Source organism: Cetorhinus maximus, chromosome 3 (assembly GCF_964194155.1).
Source record: "Cetorhinus maximus chromosome 3, sCetMax3.hap1.1, whole genome shotgun sequence".
Classification (NCBI taxonomy): Eukaryota; Metazoa; Chordata; class Chondrichthyes; order Lamniformes; family Cetorhinidae; genus Cetorhinus; species Cetorhinus maximus.
In genome coordinates, this window is record NC_135881.1 from 51,471,633 (window position 1) to 51,489,762 (window position 18,130).

General features: G+C 42.5%; 1 protein-coding gene across 1 annotated transcript in view; it reads left to right on the forward strand.

Annotated features, from left to right (window-relative positions):
• The first annotated feature begins 220 nt into the window (after positions 1 to 220).
• The window catches only part of LOC144678509 (phosphatidylinositol 5-phosphate 4-kinase type-2 alpha), a 237,280-nt gene continuing 219,370 nt past the window's right edge, over positions 221 to 18,130 (forward strand). The window contains exon 1 of the mRNA XM_078538269.1: positions 221 to 673. Coding sequence (XP_078394395.1) covers positions 542 to 673 — 132 coding nt within the window. The 5' untranslated portion in view covers positions 221 to 541. The remainder of the gene's footprint in view (positions 674 to 18,130) is intronic.

Consider the following 18,130-nt stretch of genomic DNA (forward strand, 5'->3'; position numbering starts at 1 on the left):
ACCACATTACGCCCACTCACACCACAACCCAACTTGATGGCTTTTATTCTCTTAGATGCACGCGGGATCCAATCGTCTCGTGCAACCTTGTTATTGGTCGCGTGTCTCCAGGTACCGCCCTGTTTAGGACGTTGCGAAGTGGGAGTCCCATTCCCTTTGGTTCCTGGCGCTGTCAATCACACGCTATTGTTTCCCCGCCTGGTCCCCTGGTCTCCAGGCTGCGTTGCAGTGTGCAATGCGTGTGTGCGGATTGTAGCTTGAGCCTCGCCTCCTTACAGATCGCATACACACTCATCAAGGTCCGGAAGCGGCAGAGCATTGGAGAATATATAGTAACCAGTCTGCTACTACTACCACCACCAACCCCAAAACAAATCCTGATCATAACCGTTTTAACTTCTTGTTTTCAATGACGGGAGGAAGAAGACGGAATAAATTTTTATTATAAACATTTCCATTTCAAAAATTGCGAGGGAAAAATAATTTGGTGATTAAAACGCAGTGAATTGAAGTAAAAGGAAAACGCGAGACAGGGAGAAAGATGGCAGCGAACAGTACAACATTCGCCAGCAAAACGAAAACCAAGAAGAAACATTTTGTGGCTCAGAAAGTAAAGCTGTTCCGAGCTAGTGACCCATTGCTCAGCGTCCTTATGTGGGGAGTCAATCACTCGGTAAGTCTGTTTTTAAAACGTCATAAAACGCGTTAACTGCTGCGGAGAACTTCTGCAGGAAATCACATCAGCTGGATTTTCTTCGGACAGGTTGCTATGTTTCTGCGTCTAGATTTTACTTCGTGTGATGCACCAAAGCTAAGTGACATAGATTTTTAAAGCTCTCCAAATCGTAGGCTGTGCATGATGAGCAGCGTTACAGCGGTAGGTGTGAGACCTCAAGATAAATATCAATTCTCTTGCACCATTCCGCTTTAGGCGATTCTGTGAAATGACAGTCCCTTTTCACAAATGTTTCATTTGATAAGTAAAAACAGCATTTACTTAGCTGTTTCATATTATGCGTCTTTGATGTGAGTGAGCTGAGGTATTTGGCCGAGGGCCTGCACCCTCTTCATGTGACTCCCTAGCGGTTTTTTAAGACCAAAGGCGACGGCCTGGAAACCCCTCAGTGTCAACTTGGTGTTCGGATTGTGATGTAATTGTGACTGACAACTCTGTTGGCCAATTGGCACCTGGATCTCGAGCTCAATTCGATTCCTATAAGGAAAGCCCAGTGCGAAGGGGGCGGAGCCGAGAACTGCGGGTTTTAAAAAATTTGCAGCAGCTTGAGAAATGACAGCTTCATTGATTCTTGTTTGCTTGGATCAGCCAACTCATGGCAGCCCTAAAAATATATGCCCCATTCATTTTTTTTAACCTGAGAATGACCATCTGAGCAAATGCGGCCACTGTTATGCCTTTCGTCTGTCGGATCGTTGTCATGGCTCATTATCGCATCCTGACCTCCAATTTTGCATGTCAGCATTTTATGTTGTTTAGGGTCAAGGTGAGAGGCTATTTCATTGATCTACAATATCCTGCCATTAGAACTTGTAGAACGTGCAACTCGTCACTTATTTTCAAAGCAGGGTTGTTGCGGAACACCAAGTCTTCAGTTCTGATCGATGCCTGGCCAAAACATTGAAAGTTTGTCAGTCCGTAGTAGGCTGGACTTGGTATGTCAACATATCATACCATAATCTTAGTATGTGTGCATCAACATAACCAATTTCTCATCTCAGTCAAATCACACAAAAGATGAAAAGAGTTTTCTCCATTTGAAGGATTCACCCAGTTTACTTCAGTTTCTCTTCACTAAGCACTAAAGAGATTTGAATGTCAGTTGTTTGTCCCAACTCTAGGCAGTTAAGAGCATAAAATACATCTTAAATGGCATATAATAAACCAACTCTAGCAGTTTCAAAGAATTATGAGTACTATTAATAGAGTGAACTGACTATAGCTTCGGAGCCTGAAACAGTTACTGGCTCTGAGGCCCTGGATGGACATCTGCACCCTGTTGCTCCATCTCACTGATTTGTTCTCACCACTGCTTGATTGTAGAGGTGGGGGAGGGTGTGGCCTGACATTAACCCCCTATTGATGATGCTCAGTTGCTATTGGTTTTTACAAAGTTAAACTGTCAAGCTGGTTTGATTTTGCAGTTTGAACCCTGGTGAGTTTTACTATAGAGAAATGTGACGGTTTTACTAGGAACAACATTAATTCTAGGGTTCTACAATCTGTTTTAGTACACCATGGCTATTCGGCTGTAATTCTCCTATTTCGGGGACTGTCATCCCTTTCCTTTTCTCCCCTCTTCCACATTATGTATTGACAATTCTCCATCTCAACTATGAAATTAAATATAGCAGTTAAGGAAGGGAATTGTTAGGCTTTCATGCATCACCCTAGCACCGTCAAGTGGCATTGACACTACCTGTGCAACTGTGTAACCTTCCATTTGTTGGGGGTGGGGGATAGGCAGTGGCTGAATGCCAGAGCTGAGAAGGAAGATTTTCAGCCTGCCCATCTTTTGTATGCTCTTTCTTGGATGGACTGCATCCCAAACATTTTGTGATAAATTGGAGTATTTTCTACAATACTTTCATTTAAATGGTGTTCAGAATATTTAATCATGCAGTAGTTCTCAGGATTTTGAGTGAAACACAGGTTAATTTTGCAATATAAGTTTCTTTATAGTTACACTTCAGTTGGAAATGAACTGTGGCTCATTCTGCATCAATCCTTATGAAAAGAATATGCACAATATTGGAGGAGGCTAGTGACATAAAGTTTGGCAGTTGCAGGAGTGTGACTGTTTATTTTTGTAAACAAAAAAAGGCAGAGAATATGCATAAAAAGCAAATGACATTGAAAATAATGGGAACTCTTGCAGCAACAGGTGAGGATGTGTTCTAAAATTGCCTGGTATTCTTGGCATGCCATGCTAAAATAACTTGGGGAAACTCTTTTGACTAGATTTCCATACTCCTATAGTCTCTGCTTTGTGGTTCAGAAGGTTATGGTGTTTTATTGCTAATGGATATCACTTGCTGAATGAAGGTACTGCAACTCACTACTTCCCAGTGGTTTCCTGAACTGCAGGAGAGATAGCAAGGTGCTGTGTGAATATCATCTCAACAGCAGAATTGTGTTATTGATTAATTACTTTTAATTTTATATATGCTCATAAAGGTCATAAGTTGAATATAAACACTTTCTGATTCAGTAGAGAATTAGAAGTAGCATAGAACCTTTCAATTTGGGTTATTCTCCAAAACAAATTTATGGGGTTGGAAAACCAATGTTCATTTTCTTCTTCATGATGTTGAAGAAAAGGTGCAGGGGAACGGGATTGGAGTAGAATACTTTTGCTGTGTAGCTAACACAACACTGGCACAGTGGCTCAAATGATCTTTTACAGTGTTGAGATTTCTATGTATTTGTGTTGCTCGTAAGCAGTGCATTGGAACTATGGTGACAACTTTTTTGATACTATTTATATCTGTGTCACAATGTTTCAAAAATAGGTTTGCTAAAAGGTGTCATATTGCAGATATGTATACAATTGTTGCTGTGTTCCTAACTATTTCTGGCCCCTTCAGGTATTTTAAATCAAATTAATGTTCAGCCTTCACCTGTTTCACTTATTTGCAGAACAGTGAGAAATCCTAATTCTGACACTGGAAATTCATTGAAAATTGTTTTTGATTTTGTGACATGCTTAAAGCATAAATGATATACATCATATGTAAGAATGCAGAATTGATGAGATTACCTATATACATTGCCATGCATGAAACTGTCGTACTTAAATGGTAAACAAATCACCTGTTACAGTTGCACGTTAGACCAGTTGACAGTCATCGATGCTTGTTTTGATTTTTAAATTGCTGCTTGTCATTTTGCACAAGTATCTAAAATGTCCATTAGGGAAGGAAATCTGCTGTCCTTACCTGGTCTGGCTCACATTGGACTCCAGACCCACAGCAATGTGGTTGACTCTTAAATGCCCTCTGAACAAGGGCAATTAGGGATGGGCAAGGAATACTTGACCAGGGGGTGGTGCCCACGTCCCATGAACGAATAAAAATATATATAGTCAAAACTAAAATGCAGTGGTTATAAGAATCCCATGCATATAAGGTGCTAATACATGATTTGGTCTAGGTCACTCTTGTGTTATTTAGTCATAGAGCAGCATTGGAAGAGGTTTGGGAATTGACAACCTTGCCTTGCTTTTGACCAGGAATTAATGCATGGCTTGAGGAGGAAAATGTGCAGTTTTTGCAGATCATATGAAAGACTTGCATTTCACAACCTCAGAACATCCTAAAGTGCTTTACTCTTCAAGCTGGGTGGTAGCAAATGGAAAATGGATTCCAAAAATGTTTATCCAATCCTGCTGTTAAATTCAGATGGATTAGAGGAAAACCCTTAGTTCTAAATTTCCTCATCCTCCCCTGCTCCCTCCCGCACCCTGGTAAATATCAGGACCCGAGAGTCAGACAGACAAATGGGGAGATACGAATAAGATGTGGAGATTTGATAGCTTGTGAGAGACAGAAAGAGAGTGAAAGAAAGTGAGAGGTGAGGGTAAAGACAGAAATACATGGTTGGAGAAAGAGTCAGTTTCAGGAAGAGGGAAACACATTTTCAAATGTTGTCTAAGTAAATCCATGGAAGATCAGCTAGCCATAACTTAAAATTACTTCTTAAATATGGCTCCCATTATTAATTTAGTGTTATGTGGTACTTAAAGTGTTTCCTTTCACATTCAGGTTATACACTTAATACAACTTGCATACCACCTATTATATACAACACATGAGACTTCTTAATATTGGTCAGCATAATACCATATGCTGCAGACCACTTGTATAAATGTTTCTTCCTCTTCCACACCCAAACCATCATTTTAGGGACATTAACAATATAGCTGTGAAGTTATACAGCATTGTACTAGTTTCATGTGGCTTAATACATCAATTATTGATTTTTTAATTGGTGAAAAGTACATAATTTTTTGACCTTTAGCTTTAATCACAAATTTGCAGCAAATTGGGTTTCTGAAAGGAAGGTAAACTGCTATAGCACACTTTTTTCAGACTGAAATATCGAGTGGAGTTTTGCAAGGCATCATGGTATATTTTAAATGGAAATGGAAGCTTTTGCAGTTTATATACCTTATCTGAAACTGTGGGACTGCACTGAATCCTTTCCAATATCTTCAAAAAATTCTTCAGAGTTGCTTCACATGATCATGAGGCTTTAAACAGTGGGGAGAGGGGGTTAATATTAGACTTGAAGTTTCAGTGCAATTGGGCTGAATTGGCGGAACCAGTGTGAAACATGGGATTCTTTAATTAACAGTGAGTTATGTGATCTTTTGCACTGATTTAAAGATTTAATTCATCCGGATCAGGCCCTGGCCACAAAACAGAGCCTGTACCCAGGTCGAAATTGAGATTTTGCCAATGGCATTGGTTCAGGAAGGCACTTCAAATTGCACTCATTTTCTTAGATGTGCTGGCACTAGTAGACACATTTTATAAGTTTTTCATATGAATAATATTTAATTTGCCAAGAAACTGGCTTGTGTACACCAATAAAACTACCAAATGGTTCAATATAGTTTTGAAAAATAATTTTCAGTGATTTAAAATTGGGTTACCTGAGGACTGAACACTCATGCATATTTTTGATAAATTTATTTTCAACTGTATTAAAACTGCACCAATTATCATTCTTAAATTCCTCAAATGCTTATTACAATCTATTATGCTGGGTCTTGAAGATTTTACATCTGTGCCGATGTAAATCAATTTTAGCGAAATATTGAACTGTAACCTGACCAGCGCAATTTTAAACCCATTTTGGGTGCAGTTTCCTGATTGTACCCAAAATGGAAACTTTATCCTGGATACTTAGAAGCATTTATAAATAATCAAGTACAACATTTTTTGAGAAAAGAACCTGAATGAAAAGTTTCCTATAATACTCCTTCATGAAACACTCATTTTCAAAAATTGTTTTCAGTGGAACTGAAAATATTTTAAGATCCAAGACATTTATTGCCTCTTTTCGTATAACCAAATCCGTTTTGGCAATCTATTCACTATATTGTAAATAGGATAATAGCTGGTTTGAAGTGTATAATCATGCAAAGAAAGCTTAAAGTGATCTATAAAGCGATCTGATTCCAGATTATGTTGCAGCCGTTAAACATGGTTCCAAATAAGAGTTGTTTATCTACACAAACTATATTACATTCTGTTGCAAGTATTTATAGGTTCAGTCAATGTTCTGCTGAAATCAGGAAAAGCTGGAAAACATTCAGCAAGTCAGGCAGAATCAATGGAGACTCAGAAGTCAAGTCTGTCAGTGGTCAGGTCCAAACTCTTCAGCTCGGAGAAAAGGTCTTAAAATTGACGGCAACTGACTGACTGCCTTCTGTTTCTCCACGGGTGTTGCCGGATCTGCGTGATAGTTCGAGCCTTTTCTGTTCTTTTTGGACTTGCAGCATCTGCAGCATTTTGCCATTTGTTTACCATGTTTTGCTGTTTGGGTTTTCTCTCCTGCAGCTATTGTGAGGTAAATACTCACAGTAGGACAGCACCATGTGACGTGAGTAAAAAGGTGAGATGCATTTAGTTAGCTGCCTTCTTTAAATCTAAAATAATGTCTAGCAACAAAGTAGGAGGTCGACTAGCTCAGTTGGCTGGATGGCTGGTTTGTGATGCAGAGTGATGCCAAAAGCATGGGTTCAATTCCCGTACCAGCTGAAGTCATCCCTCAACCTTGCCCCTCGCCTGAGGTGCGGTGACCCTCAGGTTAAACTCACCACCAGTCATCCTTCTTTAATGAGATAGCAGTCTATGGTCCTCTGGGACTATGGCAACTTTCACTATTATACATAAAAAACACTTCCAAAGACAAGACAGTAATTCATAATAAAAAGGTGCCATCTGGAGGTGTAGCATCCCAACAGAAAGCTAGTCAAGCAATCTTTCACTTTTGCCATTAATGTTCATTATAACACCACAAAATCTTTATTAGTTTTAAGGTAGACAAAATTTAAAACTATACTGTAGTACAGCAAATTATTTACTAAACACTTTGTTTTGAGATTGGGCAATCACGTATTACCTCCTGAGTTGTGCACAGGTGGGGGATGAAGTAGGCGGTGAGGAGAAATATTATCCAGCTGCTGTTTTAATTAGTACTGTGATATTCTCAAGGGAAGCAAATCCATTAAAAATACACTTTGGGTGCTTGCCAAATGGCTGTGGTAGATGCACTGTTAAGGCCCTATTTGTTGTCCACTAATTACAAAAATCTCTCAAAGAATTCCATTTCTGATGTGAAAATAGAAAATATGTTTTATATTTTGATTCATTTAATGAGGTGATTGTGCGGTTTGTTTTGCAGTAACCAGCAAAATCCCACTGAGGTACCAAAATTTTCAAGTCCATTATTGTTGTGATACTAGGCTTGGTGAGATGGAACTTCAGAACTAAAAAGTGAATATAACCTCTTGCCTGTAAATGGCATTGTGCTTGTGTAAATTTATGCAATTTTTTTTGATTACTCATAGGATGTGGGTGTCTCTGGCTTGGCCAGCATTTATTGCCCATCCTTAATTGCCCTTGAGAAGGTGGTGGTGAGCTGCCTTGTTGAACCGCTGCAGTCCATGTGGTGTCGGTACACCCACAGTGCTGTTAGGGAAGAAGTTGCAGGATTTTGACCCAGTGACAATGAAGGAACAGCGATATATTTCCAAGTCAGGATGGTGTATAGCTTGGAGGGGAACTTGTAGATGGTGGTGTTCCATGCATTTGCTGCCCTTGTCCTTCTAGGTGGTAGCCATCATGGATTTGGAAGGTGCTGTCTAAAGAGCGTTGGTAAGTTCCTACAGTGCATCTTGTAGATGGTACACACTGCCACTGTGCATCGGTGGTGGAGGGAGTGAATGTTTGTGGATGGGGTGCCAATCAAGCGGGCTGCTTTGTCCTCGATGGTGTCAAGCTTTTTGAGAGTTGTTGGAGCTGCATTCATCCAGGCAAGTGGAGAGTATTCCATCACACTCCTGACTTGTGCCTTGTAGATGGTGGACAGGCTTTGGGGAATCAGGAGGTGAGTTACTCATCGCACAATTCCTAGCCTCTGACCTGCTGTTATGGTCACAGTATTTGTGTGGCTGGTTCAGTTCAGTTCCTGGTCAATGATAATCCCCAGGATGTTGATAGTGGGGGATTCAACGATGGTAATGCCATTGAATGTCAAGGGGTGGTGGTGAGATTTTCTCTTGTTGGAGATGATCATTGTCTGGCACTTAGGTGGCACAAATGTTACTTGCCACTTGTCAGCCCAAGCCTGGATATTGTTCAGGACTTGCTGCATTTTTTGGGCATGGACTGCTTCAGTATTTGAGGAGTCGCGAATGTTGCTGAATGTTGTGCAATCATCAGTGAACATCCCCACTTCTGACCTTATGATGGAAGGTCATTGATGAAGCAGCTGAAGATGGTTGGGCCGAGGACACTATCCTGAGGAACTCCTTCAGTGAAGTCCTGGAACTGAGATGATTGGCCTGCAACAACCACAACCATATGGCATGTTTAGCCCTGAAATGTAATTGATTTAACTTGGCATCTTGCTATAACCGTTTAACATGAATAGAACAGCTAAGAAGAATATGATTAGGGAGAGTCAGTAAGGTTCTACAAATGGGAAATTTTGTTTGACAGTCTGTTTTTGAAGGTGTACTTGCAGGTTGCGTAAGGGAGAACTAGTGAATGTAGTATGTTTGGATGTTCAGAAGGCATCCGATAAGGTACCACACAAGAGGCAATTACACAAGATTAAGGCTCAGGATTAGAATGAATACATTAGCGTGGAATGAGGATTGGTTAATGGACAGAAAACAAACAAATGCATCACTTTTGGAATGTGACTAGTGAGGTGCTGCAAGCAGTGCTCAGGCCTCATTATTTACAAACTATATCAATGATTTGAGGTGACCTAATGTAATGTATCAAAGTTTACTGATGATTAGATAAGTGGGAAAGTAAGCTGAGAGGAGTACAATAAAAAGCTGTGAAAGCAAGCTAAGTGGGCAAGAAGGTGGCTGATGGAGTATACTTTAGGGAAGTGTATGCATATTGAATCATTACAACACGGAAAGAAGCCATTCAGCTTGTCAAGGCTGCAGCAGCCCTCTGTAGGAGCTAGTCCCACTCCCCCACCCTTTTCTCGTAAACCTGCATATTTCTTATCTTCAGCTACTTATCCAATTCATTTTTGAAAGCCACAGTTAAATCCACTGCCACCACCCTCTCTGGCAGTGCATTACAGATCCTAACCACTCGTTGCATAAAAAATGTTTTCTCATGTCGCCTATGGCTCTTTTGCCAATCACCTCAAATCTATGTTCTTTGGTTCTTGACCTCTCTGGTTCTCCCTATCTACCCTGACTAGACCCCTCATGATTCTGGACAGCTCCTCTCAAATCTCCCCTCAACTTTCTCTAAGGGGAACAACTTCTGCTTTCCCAAACTATCCACGTAACTGAAATCCCTTATCCCTGTAACTATTTTAGTAAACCTTTTCTGCACCCTCTCTAAATCCTTCATCTCCTTCCTAAAGTGCAGTGTCCAGAATTAGACACTCCAAACCAGTGTTTTATAAAGGTTCATTATAACTTTCTTGCTCTATACCTTGATTTGTAAAGCCTAGGATCACCTTTTTAATCACTTTCTCAACCTGTGCTGCTACCTTCAATGACTTGTGCACAAATATACCCAGATCTCTCCATTCTTGCACCCACTTTAGAATAGTACCTTTTAGTTCATATCCCCACTCCCCATTCTTCCTACCAAAATGGATCATTTCACACTTCTCTGCATTCAATTTCACCTGCCTCGTGTTCGCCTTTTCCACCAGCCTATGTCCTCCTCATAGATAATATTTCCAAGTTTTGAGTCATCTGCAAATTTTTGAAATTGTGCCCTGTGCTCCCAAGTCTAGATCATTCCTCCCTTCGTCTGAAAACAACTGTTCACCACGACTCTCTTGTTCTTTTTTTGTCACTCAGCCAACTTTGTATCCATGCTGCCATTGTTCCTTATAATCCATGGGCCTCAACTTTGCTTGCATGCCTATTATGTGGCATCTTGTCACATGCCTTTCAGAAGTCCATATATGCCATGTCAACCCCAGTATCCTCATCAGCCATCTCATGTTACTTCCTCAAAAACCCAATCAAGTTAATCAACACAATTTGCCTTTAACAAATCCTTGCTGGCTTTCTTTAATTAAACCACCATTATCCCGTGACTGTTAATCATGTCTCAGATTATTGTTTCTAAAAGTTTTCCCACAACTGAGGTGAAACTGACTGGCCTTTGGTTCCTGAGTTTATCCTTGCACCCTTTTTCTTGTAGGAAGAATGGAAATCAGAATATTTTTTAAAAGGTAGGTGACGAGTAAATGTTGATACTGAGAAGGATTTTGGTATCCGTGTAGATGGAACAGAAAGTTAACATGCAAGAACAGCAAGCAATTGGGAAAGCAGTGGCTACAAGATACACTGCAGGAATTCACCAAGGCTGCTTAGACAGCGCCTTCCAAACCCGCGACCACTGCCATCTAGAAGGACAAGGACAGCAGATAGATAAAACACCACCAACTGGAAGTTCCCCTCCAAATCAGTCACCATCCTGACTTGGAAATATATTATCGTTCCTTCACTGTCACTGGGTCAGAATCCTGGAACTCCCTTCCTAACAGCACCTACACCACATGGACTGCAGCAGTTCAAGAAGACTCATCACCACCGTGTCAATGGCAACTAGGGATGGGCAATAAATGCTGGCCCAGCCAGTGAAGCCCACATCCCATGAATGAATTAAAAAAAAGTTAGCCTTTATTGCAATTTGGATTAAGAGTAAGGAAGTCTTGTCGCAGTTGTACAGCGCTTTGTTGAAATTATACCTCAAGCACTGAGTGCAGCTTTGGCCGCCTCACCTAAAGAAGGGTGTACTTGCCCTGGAGCGGGTACAACAAAGTTTGCAAGATGAGACAGCTCTCCTATGAGGAGAGATTGAATAGGGCCTATATTCTTTGGAAGGTTTTAGAAGAATGAGAGGAAATTTCATATTAGTGTTTAAAATTCTGAGAGGGCTTGACAGAGTAGATGCTATGAGGCTGTTGCTCCTGGCTGAAGAGCACAGAACAAAGGGGCATAGACTCAGGGTGAAGGCTCGACCATATATAACTTAGATGAGAAGAAATTTCTTCACTCAGAGGGTTGTGAATCTTTTCAATTCTCTACCCAAGAGGGCTGTGGGTGCTCCGTTGTTGAGATCAATCAATTCTTGGGCACTAAGGGAATCAAGGGACGTGGGAATAGGGTGGAAAGGTGGAGTTGATGTAGAGGTTTAGCTAACATCATATTGATCTTATTGAATGGTGGAGCAAGCTCAAGGGGCCATGTGATCACTCCTGCTTGTATTTTTGTTTTTATGTTCCTGGTGCTTGCTATCATTGATGCTCATGAAATCGAATTGCACTCAGTAGTCTGTGATAGTTGCTTTAATAGTTTTGAGTTATCTGGCAGTGGTTTGTCCAGGCTATTAGGCCAGTTTGAAAGGTTACGGTTCCTCGATATTGCATAGCAAATTGCAGAAGTTATAGGAAGTCAAATTGTACTTTTGTTTCAGTGCCTCCTTATTGTGTTAGAACTAATTATGCCCAGAAAGCGATCCTTATGACTGGAATCTTCTGTTCCAGCTTTATTGCAGAACAATTGTTAGTTTACTGTGCAAATGTCAGATATTCCAGATCTCCCTTAGCGACTCCATAAGCTATCCAGACCAGGAAGGTTACAGATCGAATCCCAACTTTGTAGCAAGTTTGTCCAGTCTCTGATGGAGTGGTGGTGAGGATATTATAATTAACCAGGGCTCACTCAGCTAATGTTGGCCTGAGCTTTAAGTTCATTGGTGAATCACCAGTGAATCTCCTTCCCATTTGCCTGGCACAAAGCATGTTTGCAGAGGTTTTTTAAATGAATTATGTGCTATAACTTTTTTTAAAACTCTCTTGCAAAGATAATGAGAGAACTCAATGCACATGAGCAAATCTGAGAAAGTTAGTTTGTCATGTCACTTTCTTTCTGATATCATGATGTTAGAAATATTTCCATTGCTATTTCTTCCCATCATTGTGTGTCGAGGCTAATAAGTGTCTGTCAATGAGTTACAAGACAGTAAGCCAGTCGAGTTTTTCTAATAAACCAAACTACAAGGGAAAGAGCTTGAATGTTTTATGAATGTCAGCAGAACTCCGATTACTGTCTTAATCTCACTGGCAACTGTCTGTTCTTTGAGATGTATACTCCCAAAGTGGCTTTCTTGCTGTTGTGTAGTGACAATGAAATATTGAGGACTTGGGAGTTGAGGTAAGGTCTATGGGCAGAGGTGGGTGTAAAAAAAGTACGATACTGGAATACAAACTATTTAGTAATAGTGAATAGAGTAGAGTTGAATATCAAATTTATTTCCATGACTAAGCTAGCATGGTGGCTTAAAATGGAGTGAAACATATAAATACATCTTTTTCTGCCCCTCACTTCTGCATATCAGCATAGTACCAATGTTACACAAATGAAAATAATTATTAATTTGTAAGCGGTTGTACGAGATAGTGAAAAGCACTTGAGAATTCTGATTATAAATTGTGAAAAGAGATGAAAAAGCTATGACTTTTGATGTGCACATTTGGGTCCTTATTTCCTTACTAATTTTTATCTCCTTGCTTTCCAGTCCTGAAGGTGTTGACTCCTTAATGTGAGATACCTTACCCAAGTAGCTGCTATTCATGTGACTCTTGACAGACCATGAATGGGCAACCTATTGCAGCATCATTGACAAGCCCAATCCTATCTTTACCCAACATCCCATTCTCATTTTGAACAGTAATTATTGGTATCGGGAGAAGGAATCCTAACTGATTTCCACATCCCTTCCCTCCCTATCCACAGCCCAGTGTTGTTGAACTTAATTGCTACTCATGCTATTGCAAAAATGAAACCAGTTAACTCATCAAATTGTGGACTTTCTGGCCTGTGTGGCTCAGCTAGTCATTCAATTAACTCACTGAGCAGTTGGGGAAGTTATTCTTTTAAAAAAAAATAAAATGTTGGATCAGGGGTAGGAGAGGAGGCTCTGTCATGCAGTAACTTAGAGACTGGCCTTTTAACATCTGGGTTCAGAGCCAATCCTAACTGTTGGAATTTAAAGCAATTTGTCGGCTAGCTATAAGAGTTCCATGTGGCTTGAGTTTGAGTCCTCTCAATTCAATTCCTGTGGACAAGTGTTGTAGCATAAAGCCACAGTTATATTGGCACAAAATTGGCAGTCACATTTAGAGAGACCACAGGATGGCTTGTGTCAAAAATAGAAAAATGTCACTGGTGTAATGAGGAGCATTCATCTGAGGCAAGGTCTGGGGCAAGCTGATCAGCCAGAGTAGGGAAAGCTTGTGCTGTAACCATCCTGAGTGCCTGAAATGGAAATGTCCATTTCCAATGTCAATATAATTCACTTTAAAATCCACAATTGTTTTTAGTTTTGAGGAGTAATTTCAAGGTAACACTTAATATATCCTATGCAACTAAACTAGATTTCCTGTTATTTCTCAGGTACTTTGTCATCTGACATTGTCAACCTGCGTTCTCAATTTTTTTCCTGTTTTTAAATGCAATTCCACTGTGTGGAAGTATTGAACCAGTAAAGTTGGCAGACAACTAGAGTATGGCAGTTTTGGCAGGAAATATGCACTATATTTAGCTCCAGAATGTGGCCTTTTCAGTATTCTGTCTTCACTAGTGCCTTTGCTCTGTATTGAGCTGCACTTTGTCTCTTTTGAAGTATTGAGGCTGAAAAGATTACATATTGATGCAATGTCATCTTTTGTTTTTTTTTTGAAAAATATACTTTATTCATAAAATATCTGAAAGAACATTCCAAATCATTTCAAAATCACCATCACATAAGTACAATCAGATTCAACTTTTACAACATGTATCACAAGGTGCATCAATACAATCAATGAACATTACAATCATTTCAATCTGGTCAATGCAGACAATCAGACAAAGGTATTGGAGTTATCAACATACGCTATGTTGCACTCTGAGGTGCTTCAATACATTTATAACACACTTAGCATTCACTGCATACATTCGTTTTGAGTTGTACAGCCCGAGGGGCTCTCAACAGTTCCCAGCCCCTAGGTGCACTGTGGCAGAAAGGTCTTAGACAGCGATCTTTCCCCATTGCGCCTTTGCGGGGGCTGCCCCAAGCTTTAGCGCGTCCCTCAGCACATAGTCCTGGACTTTGGAATGTGCCAGTCTGCAACACTCGGTCGGGGACAACTCTTTGCGCTGGAAGACCAACAAGTTTCGGGCAGATCAAAGAGCATCTTTCACCAAGTTGATGATCCTCCAGCTGCAGTTGATGTTTGTCTCGGTGTGTGTCCCTGGGAACAGCCCGTAGAGCACAGCGTCCTGTGTCTCAGAACTGCTCGGGATGAACCTCGATAGAAACCACTGCATCTCTCTCCAGACCTTCTTTGCAAAGGCACAATTCACAAAGAGGTGAACAACGGTCTTGTCCCCACCACAGCCACCTCGAGGGCAACGTGCAGAGGGGGTGAGACTCCTGGCGTGTTGGAAGGATCTGATGGGGAGGGCCTTTCTCACCACCAGCCAAGCTATGTCTTGGTGCTTGTTGGAAAGTTCTGGCGATGAAGCATTCTGCCAAATGACTTTGACTGTCTGCTGGGGGAACCATCCCACAGTATCCACCCTCTCCTTTCCCCGCAGGGCCTCTAAGACGTTACGTGCCGACCACTGCCTGATGGACTTGTGGTCAAAGGTGTTTCTCTGCATAAATTTTTCCATGAGGGACAGGTGGTACGGCACGGTCCAACTACTTGTCATCTTTTGTTTTTTTTTGTAAAAATATACTTTATTCATAAAAAATCTTCAATCACATTCAAAACCATTTCAAAAACAACATTACAAGGGTACAATCCAGGTTAAACTTTTACAAAATGTATCACCAGGTGCATCAGTACAAACAATATTACAATCATTTACAGCCTTTCATTTTGATCTGTACAGCCCGAGGGGCTCTAAACAGTTCCCAGTCTCTCGGTGCGCTGTGGTAGAAAGGTCTTAGACAGCGACCCTTCCCCATTGCGCCTTTGCGGCAGCTGCCCCAAGCTTTAGTGCGTCCCTCAGCACGTAGTCCTGGACTTGTCATCTTTTGTTTTTTTTATTTTTGTAAAAATATACTTTATTCATAAAAATCTTCAATCACATTCAAAACCATTTCAAAAACAACATTACAAGGGTACAATCCAGGTTAAACTTTTACAAAATGTATCACCAGGTGCATCAGTACAAACAATATTACAGTCATTTACAGCCTTTCATTTTGATCTGTACAGCCCGAGGGGCTCTAAACAGTTCCCAGTCTCTCGGTGCGCTGTGGTAGAAAGGTCTTAGACAGCGACCCTTCCCCATTGCGCCTTTGCGGCAGCTGCCCCAAGCTTTAGTGCGTCATCTTTTGTTTTTTTTTTTTTTTTGTAAAAATATACTTTATTCATAAAAATCTTCAATCACATTCAAAACCATTTCAAAAACAACATTACAAGGGTACAATCCAGGTTAAACTTTTACAAAATGTATCACCAGGTGCATCAGTACAAACAATATTACAGTCATTTACAGCCTTTCATTTTGATCTGTACAGCCCGAGGGGCTCTAAACAGTTCCCAGTCTCTCGGTGCGCTGTGGTAGAAAGGTCTTAGACAGCGACCCTTCCCCATTGCGCCTTTGCGGCAGCTGCCCCAAGCTTTAGTGCGTCCCTCAGCACGTAGTCCTGGACTTTGGATTGTGCCAGTCCGCAACAATCGGTCGGGGACAAATCTTTGTGCTGGAAGACCAACAAGTTTCGGGCAGACCAAAGCGCCTCTTTCACCGAGTTGATGATCCTCCAGCTGCAGTTGATGTTTGTCTCGGTGTGTGTCCCTGGGAACAGCCCGTAGAGCACAGAGTCCTGTGTCACAGAACTGCTCGGGATGAACCTCGACAGCAACCACTGCATCTCTCTCCAGACTTTCTTTGCAAAGGCACAATCCACAAGGAGGTGAACAACGGTCTCTTCCCCACCACAGCCACCTCGCGGGCATCGTGCAGAGGGGGTGAGACTCCTGGCGTGTAGGAAGGATCTGACGGGGAGGGCCTTTCTCACCACCAGCCAAGCTACGTCTTGGTGCTTGTTGGAAAGTTCTGGCGATGAGGCATTCTGCCAAATGACTTTGACAGTCTGCTCGGGGAACCATCCCACAGGGTCCACCCTCTCCTTATCCCTCAGGGCCTCTAGGACGTTACGTGCTGACCACTGCCTGATGGACTTGTGGTCAAAGGTGTTTTTCTGCATAAATTTTTCCACCAGGGACAGGTGGTACGGCACGGTCCAACTACTTGGAGCGTTCCGCGGCAGCGTGGCCAGACCCATCCTTCGCAACACCGGGGACAGGTAGAACCTCAGCACGTAGTGACACTTGGTGTTTGCGTACTGAGGGTCTACGCACCGCTTGATGCAGCCGCACACAAAGGTGGCCATCAGTATGAGGGCGATGTTGGGCACGTTTTTTCCCCCTTTATCTAGAGGCTTGTACATCGCGTCCCTGCAGACACGATCCATTTTCGACCTCCAGATAAAGCGGAAGATGGCTCGAGTGATCGCCATCGCGCAGGAGTGTGGAATGGGCCAGACCTGCGCCACGTACAGCAACAGCGAGAGTACCTCACACCTGATGACCAGGTTCTTACCCGCAATGGAGAGGGAGCGTCGCTCCCACATGCCCAGTTTCCTTTTCACCATAGCCACTCGCTCCTTCCAGTTTCTAACGCATGCCCCGGTCCCTCCGAACCATATCCCCAGCACCTTCAGGCCGTCAGCCCTGACAGTGAAGGGGACAAAGGATCGGTCAGCCCACTTCCCAAAGAACATGGCCTCGCTCTTCCCACGATTTACCTTGGCTCCCGAGGCCAGTTCGAACTGGTCGCAGACGTGCATCAGTCTGCGCACCGACAGCGGATCCGAGCAGAAGACGGCGACGTCGTCCATGTACAGGGAGGCTTTTACCTGAGTGCCTCCACTGCCTGGGATCGTCACTCCTCTTATGCCCGGATCCTTCCTGATGGACTCGGCAAAGGGTTCTATGCAGCACACAAAAAGGACAGGCGAGAGAGGGCAGCCCTGCCTGACTCCAGATTTAATCGGAAAGCTATCTGTTTCCCACCCATTGATTGAGACTGCGCTACTGATGTTAGTGTAGAGCAGTTGGATCCAATTTCGAATTCCCTCCCCAAACCCCATTTTGGAGAGCACATCCCCCATGTAGGTGTGCGATATTCTGTCAAAGGCCTTCTCCTGATCCAAGCTGATGAGGCAGGTATCCACACCCCTGTCCTGTACATAGGCAATCGTATCCCTGAGCAGCGCCAGGCTGTCAGAGATCTTCCTGCCTGGCACAGAGCAGGTCTGGTCAGGGTGAATCACCAATTCCAGAGCGGATTTGACCCGGTTGGCGATGACCTTGGACAGAATCTTATAGTCCACATTCAACAGTGAAATGGGTCGCCAATTTCTAATTTCCTCCCTTTCCCCCTTGTGCTTGTAGATGAGGGTGATGATGCCTTTCCTCATGGATTCTGACATGCTGCCGGCCAGGAGCATACTCTCGTACACTTCTAGCAGGTCTGGGCCGATCAAGTCCCACAGAGCCGAATACAACTCCGCCGGCAGGCCGTCGCTTCCGGGGGTTTTACTCTTCTCGAAGGACTCGAGGGCCTTAGTCAGTTCGTCAGGAGTTAGCGGTTTGTCTAGGCTCTCCCGCGTACTGTGGTCTAGGACCTCCGTGATAGAGGACAGGAAGGACTGGGAGGCCGTGCTGTCCGTGGGCTTCACGTCATACAGTCCGGCATAAAAGGATTTGCTGATCCTCAGAATGTCGGACCGTGATGACTTTACTGAGCCGTCTTCTTCCTTC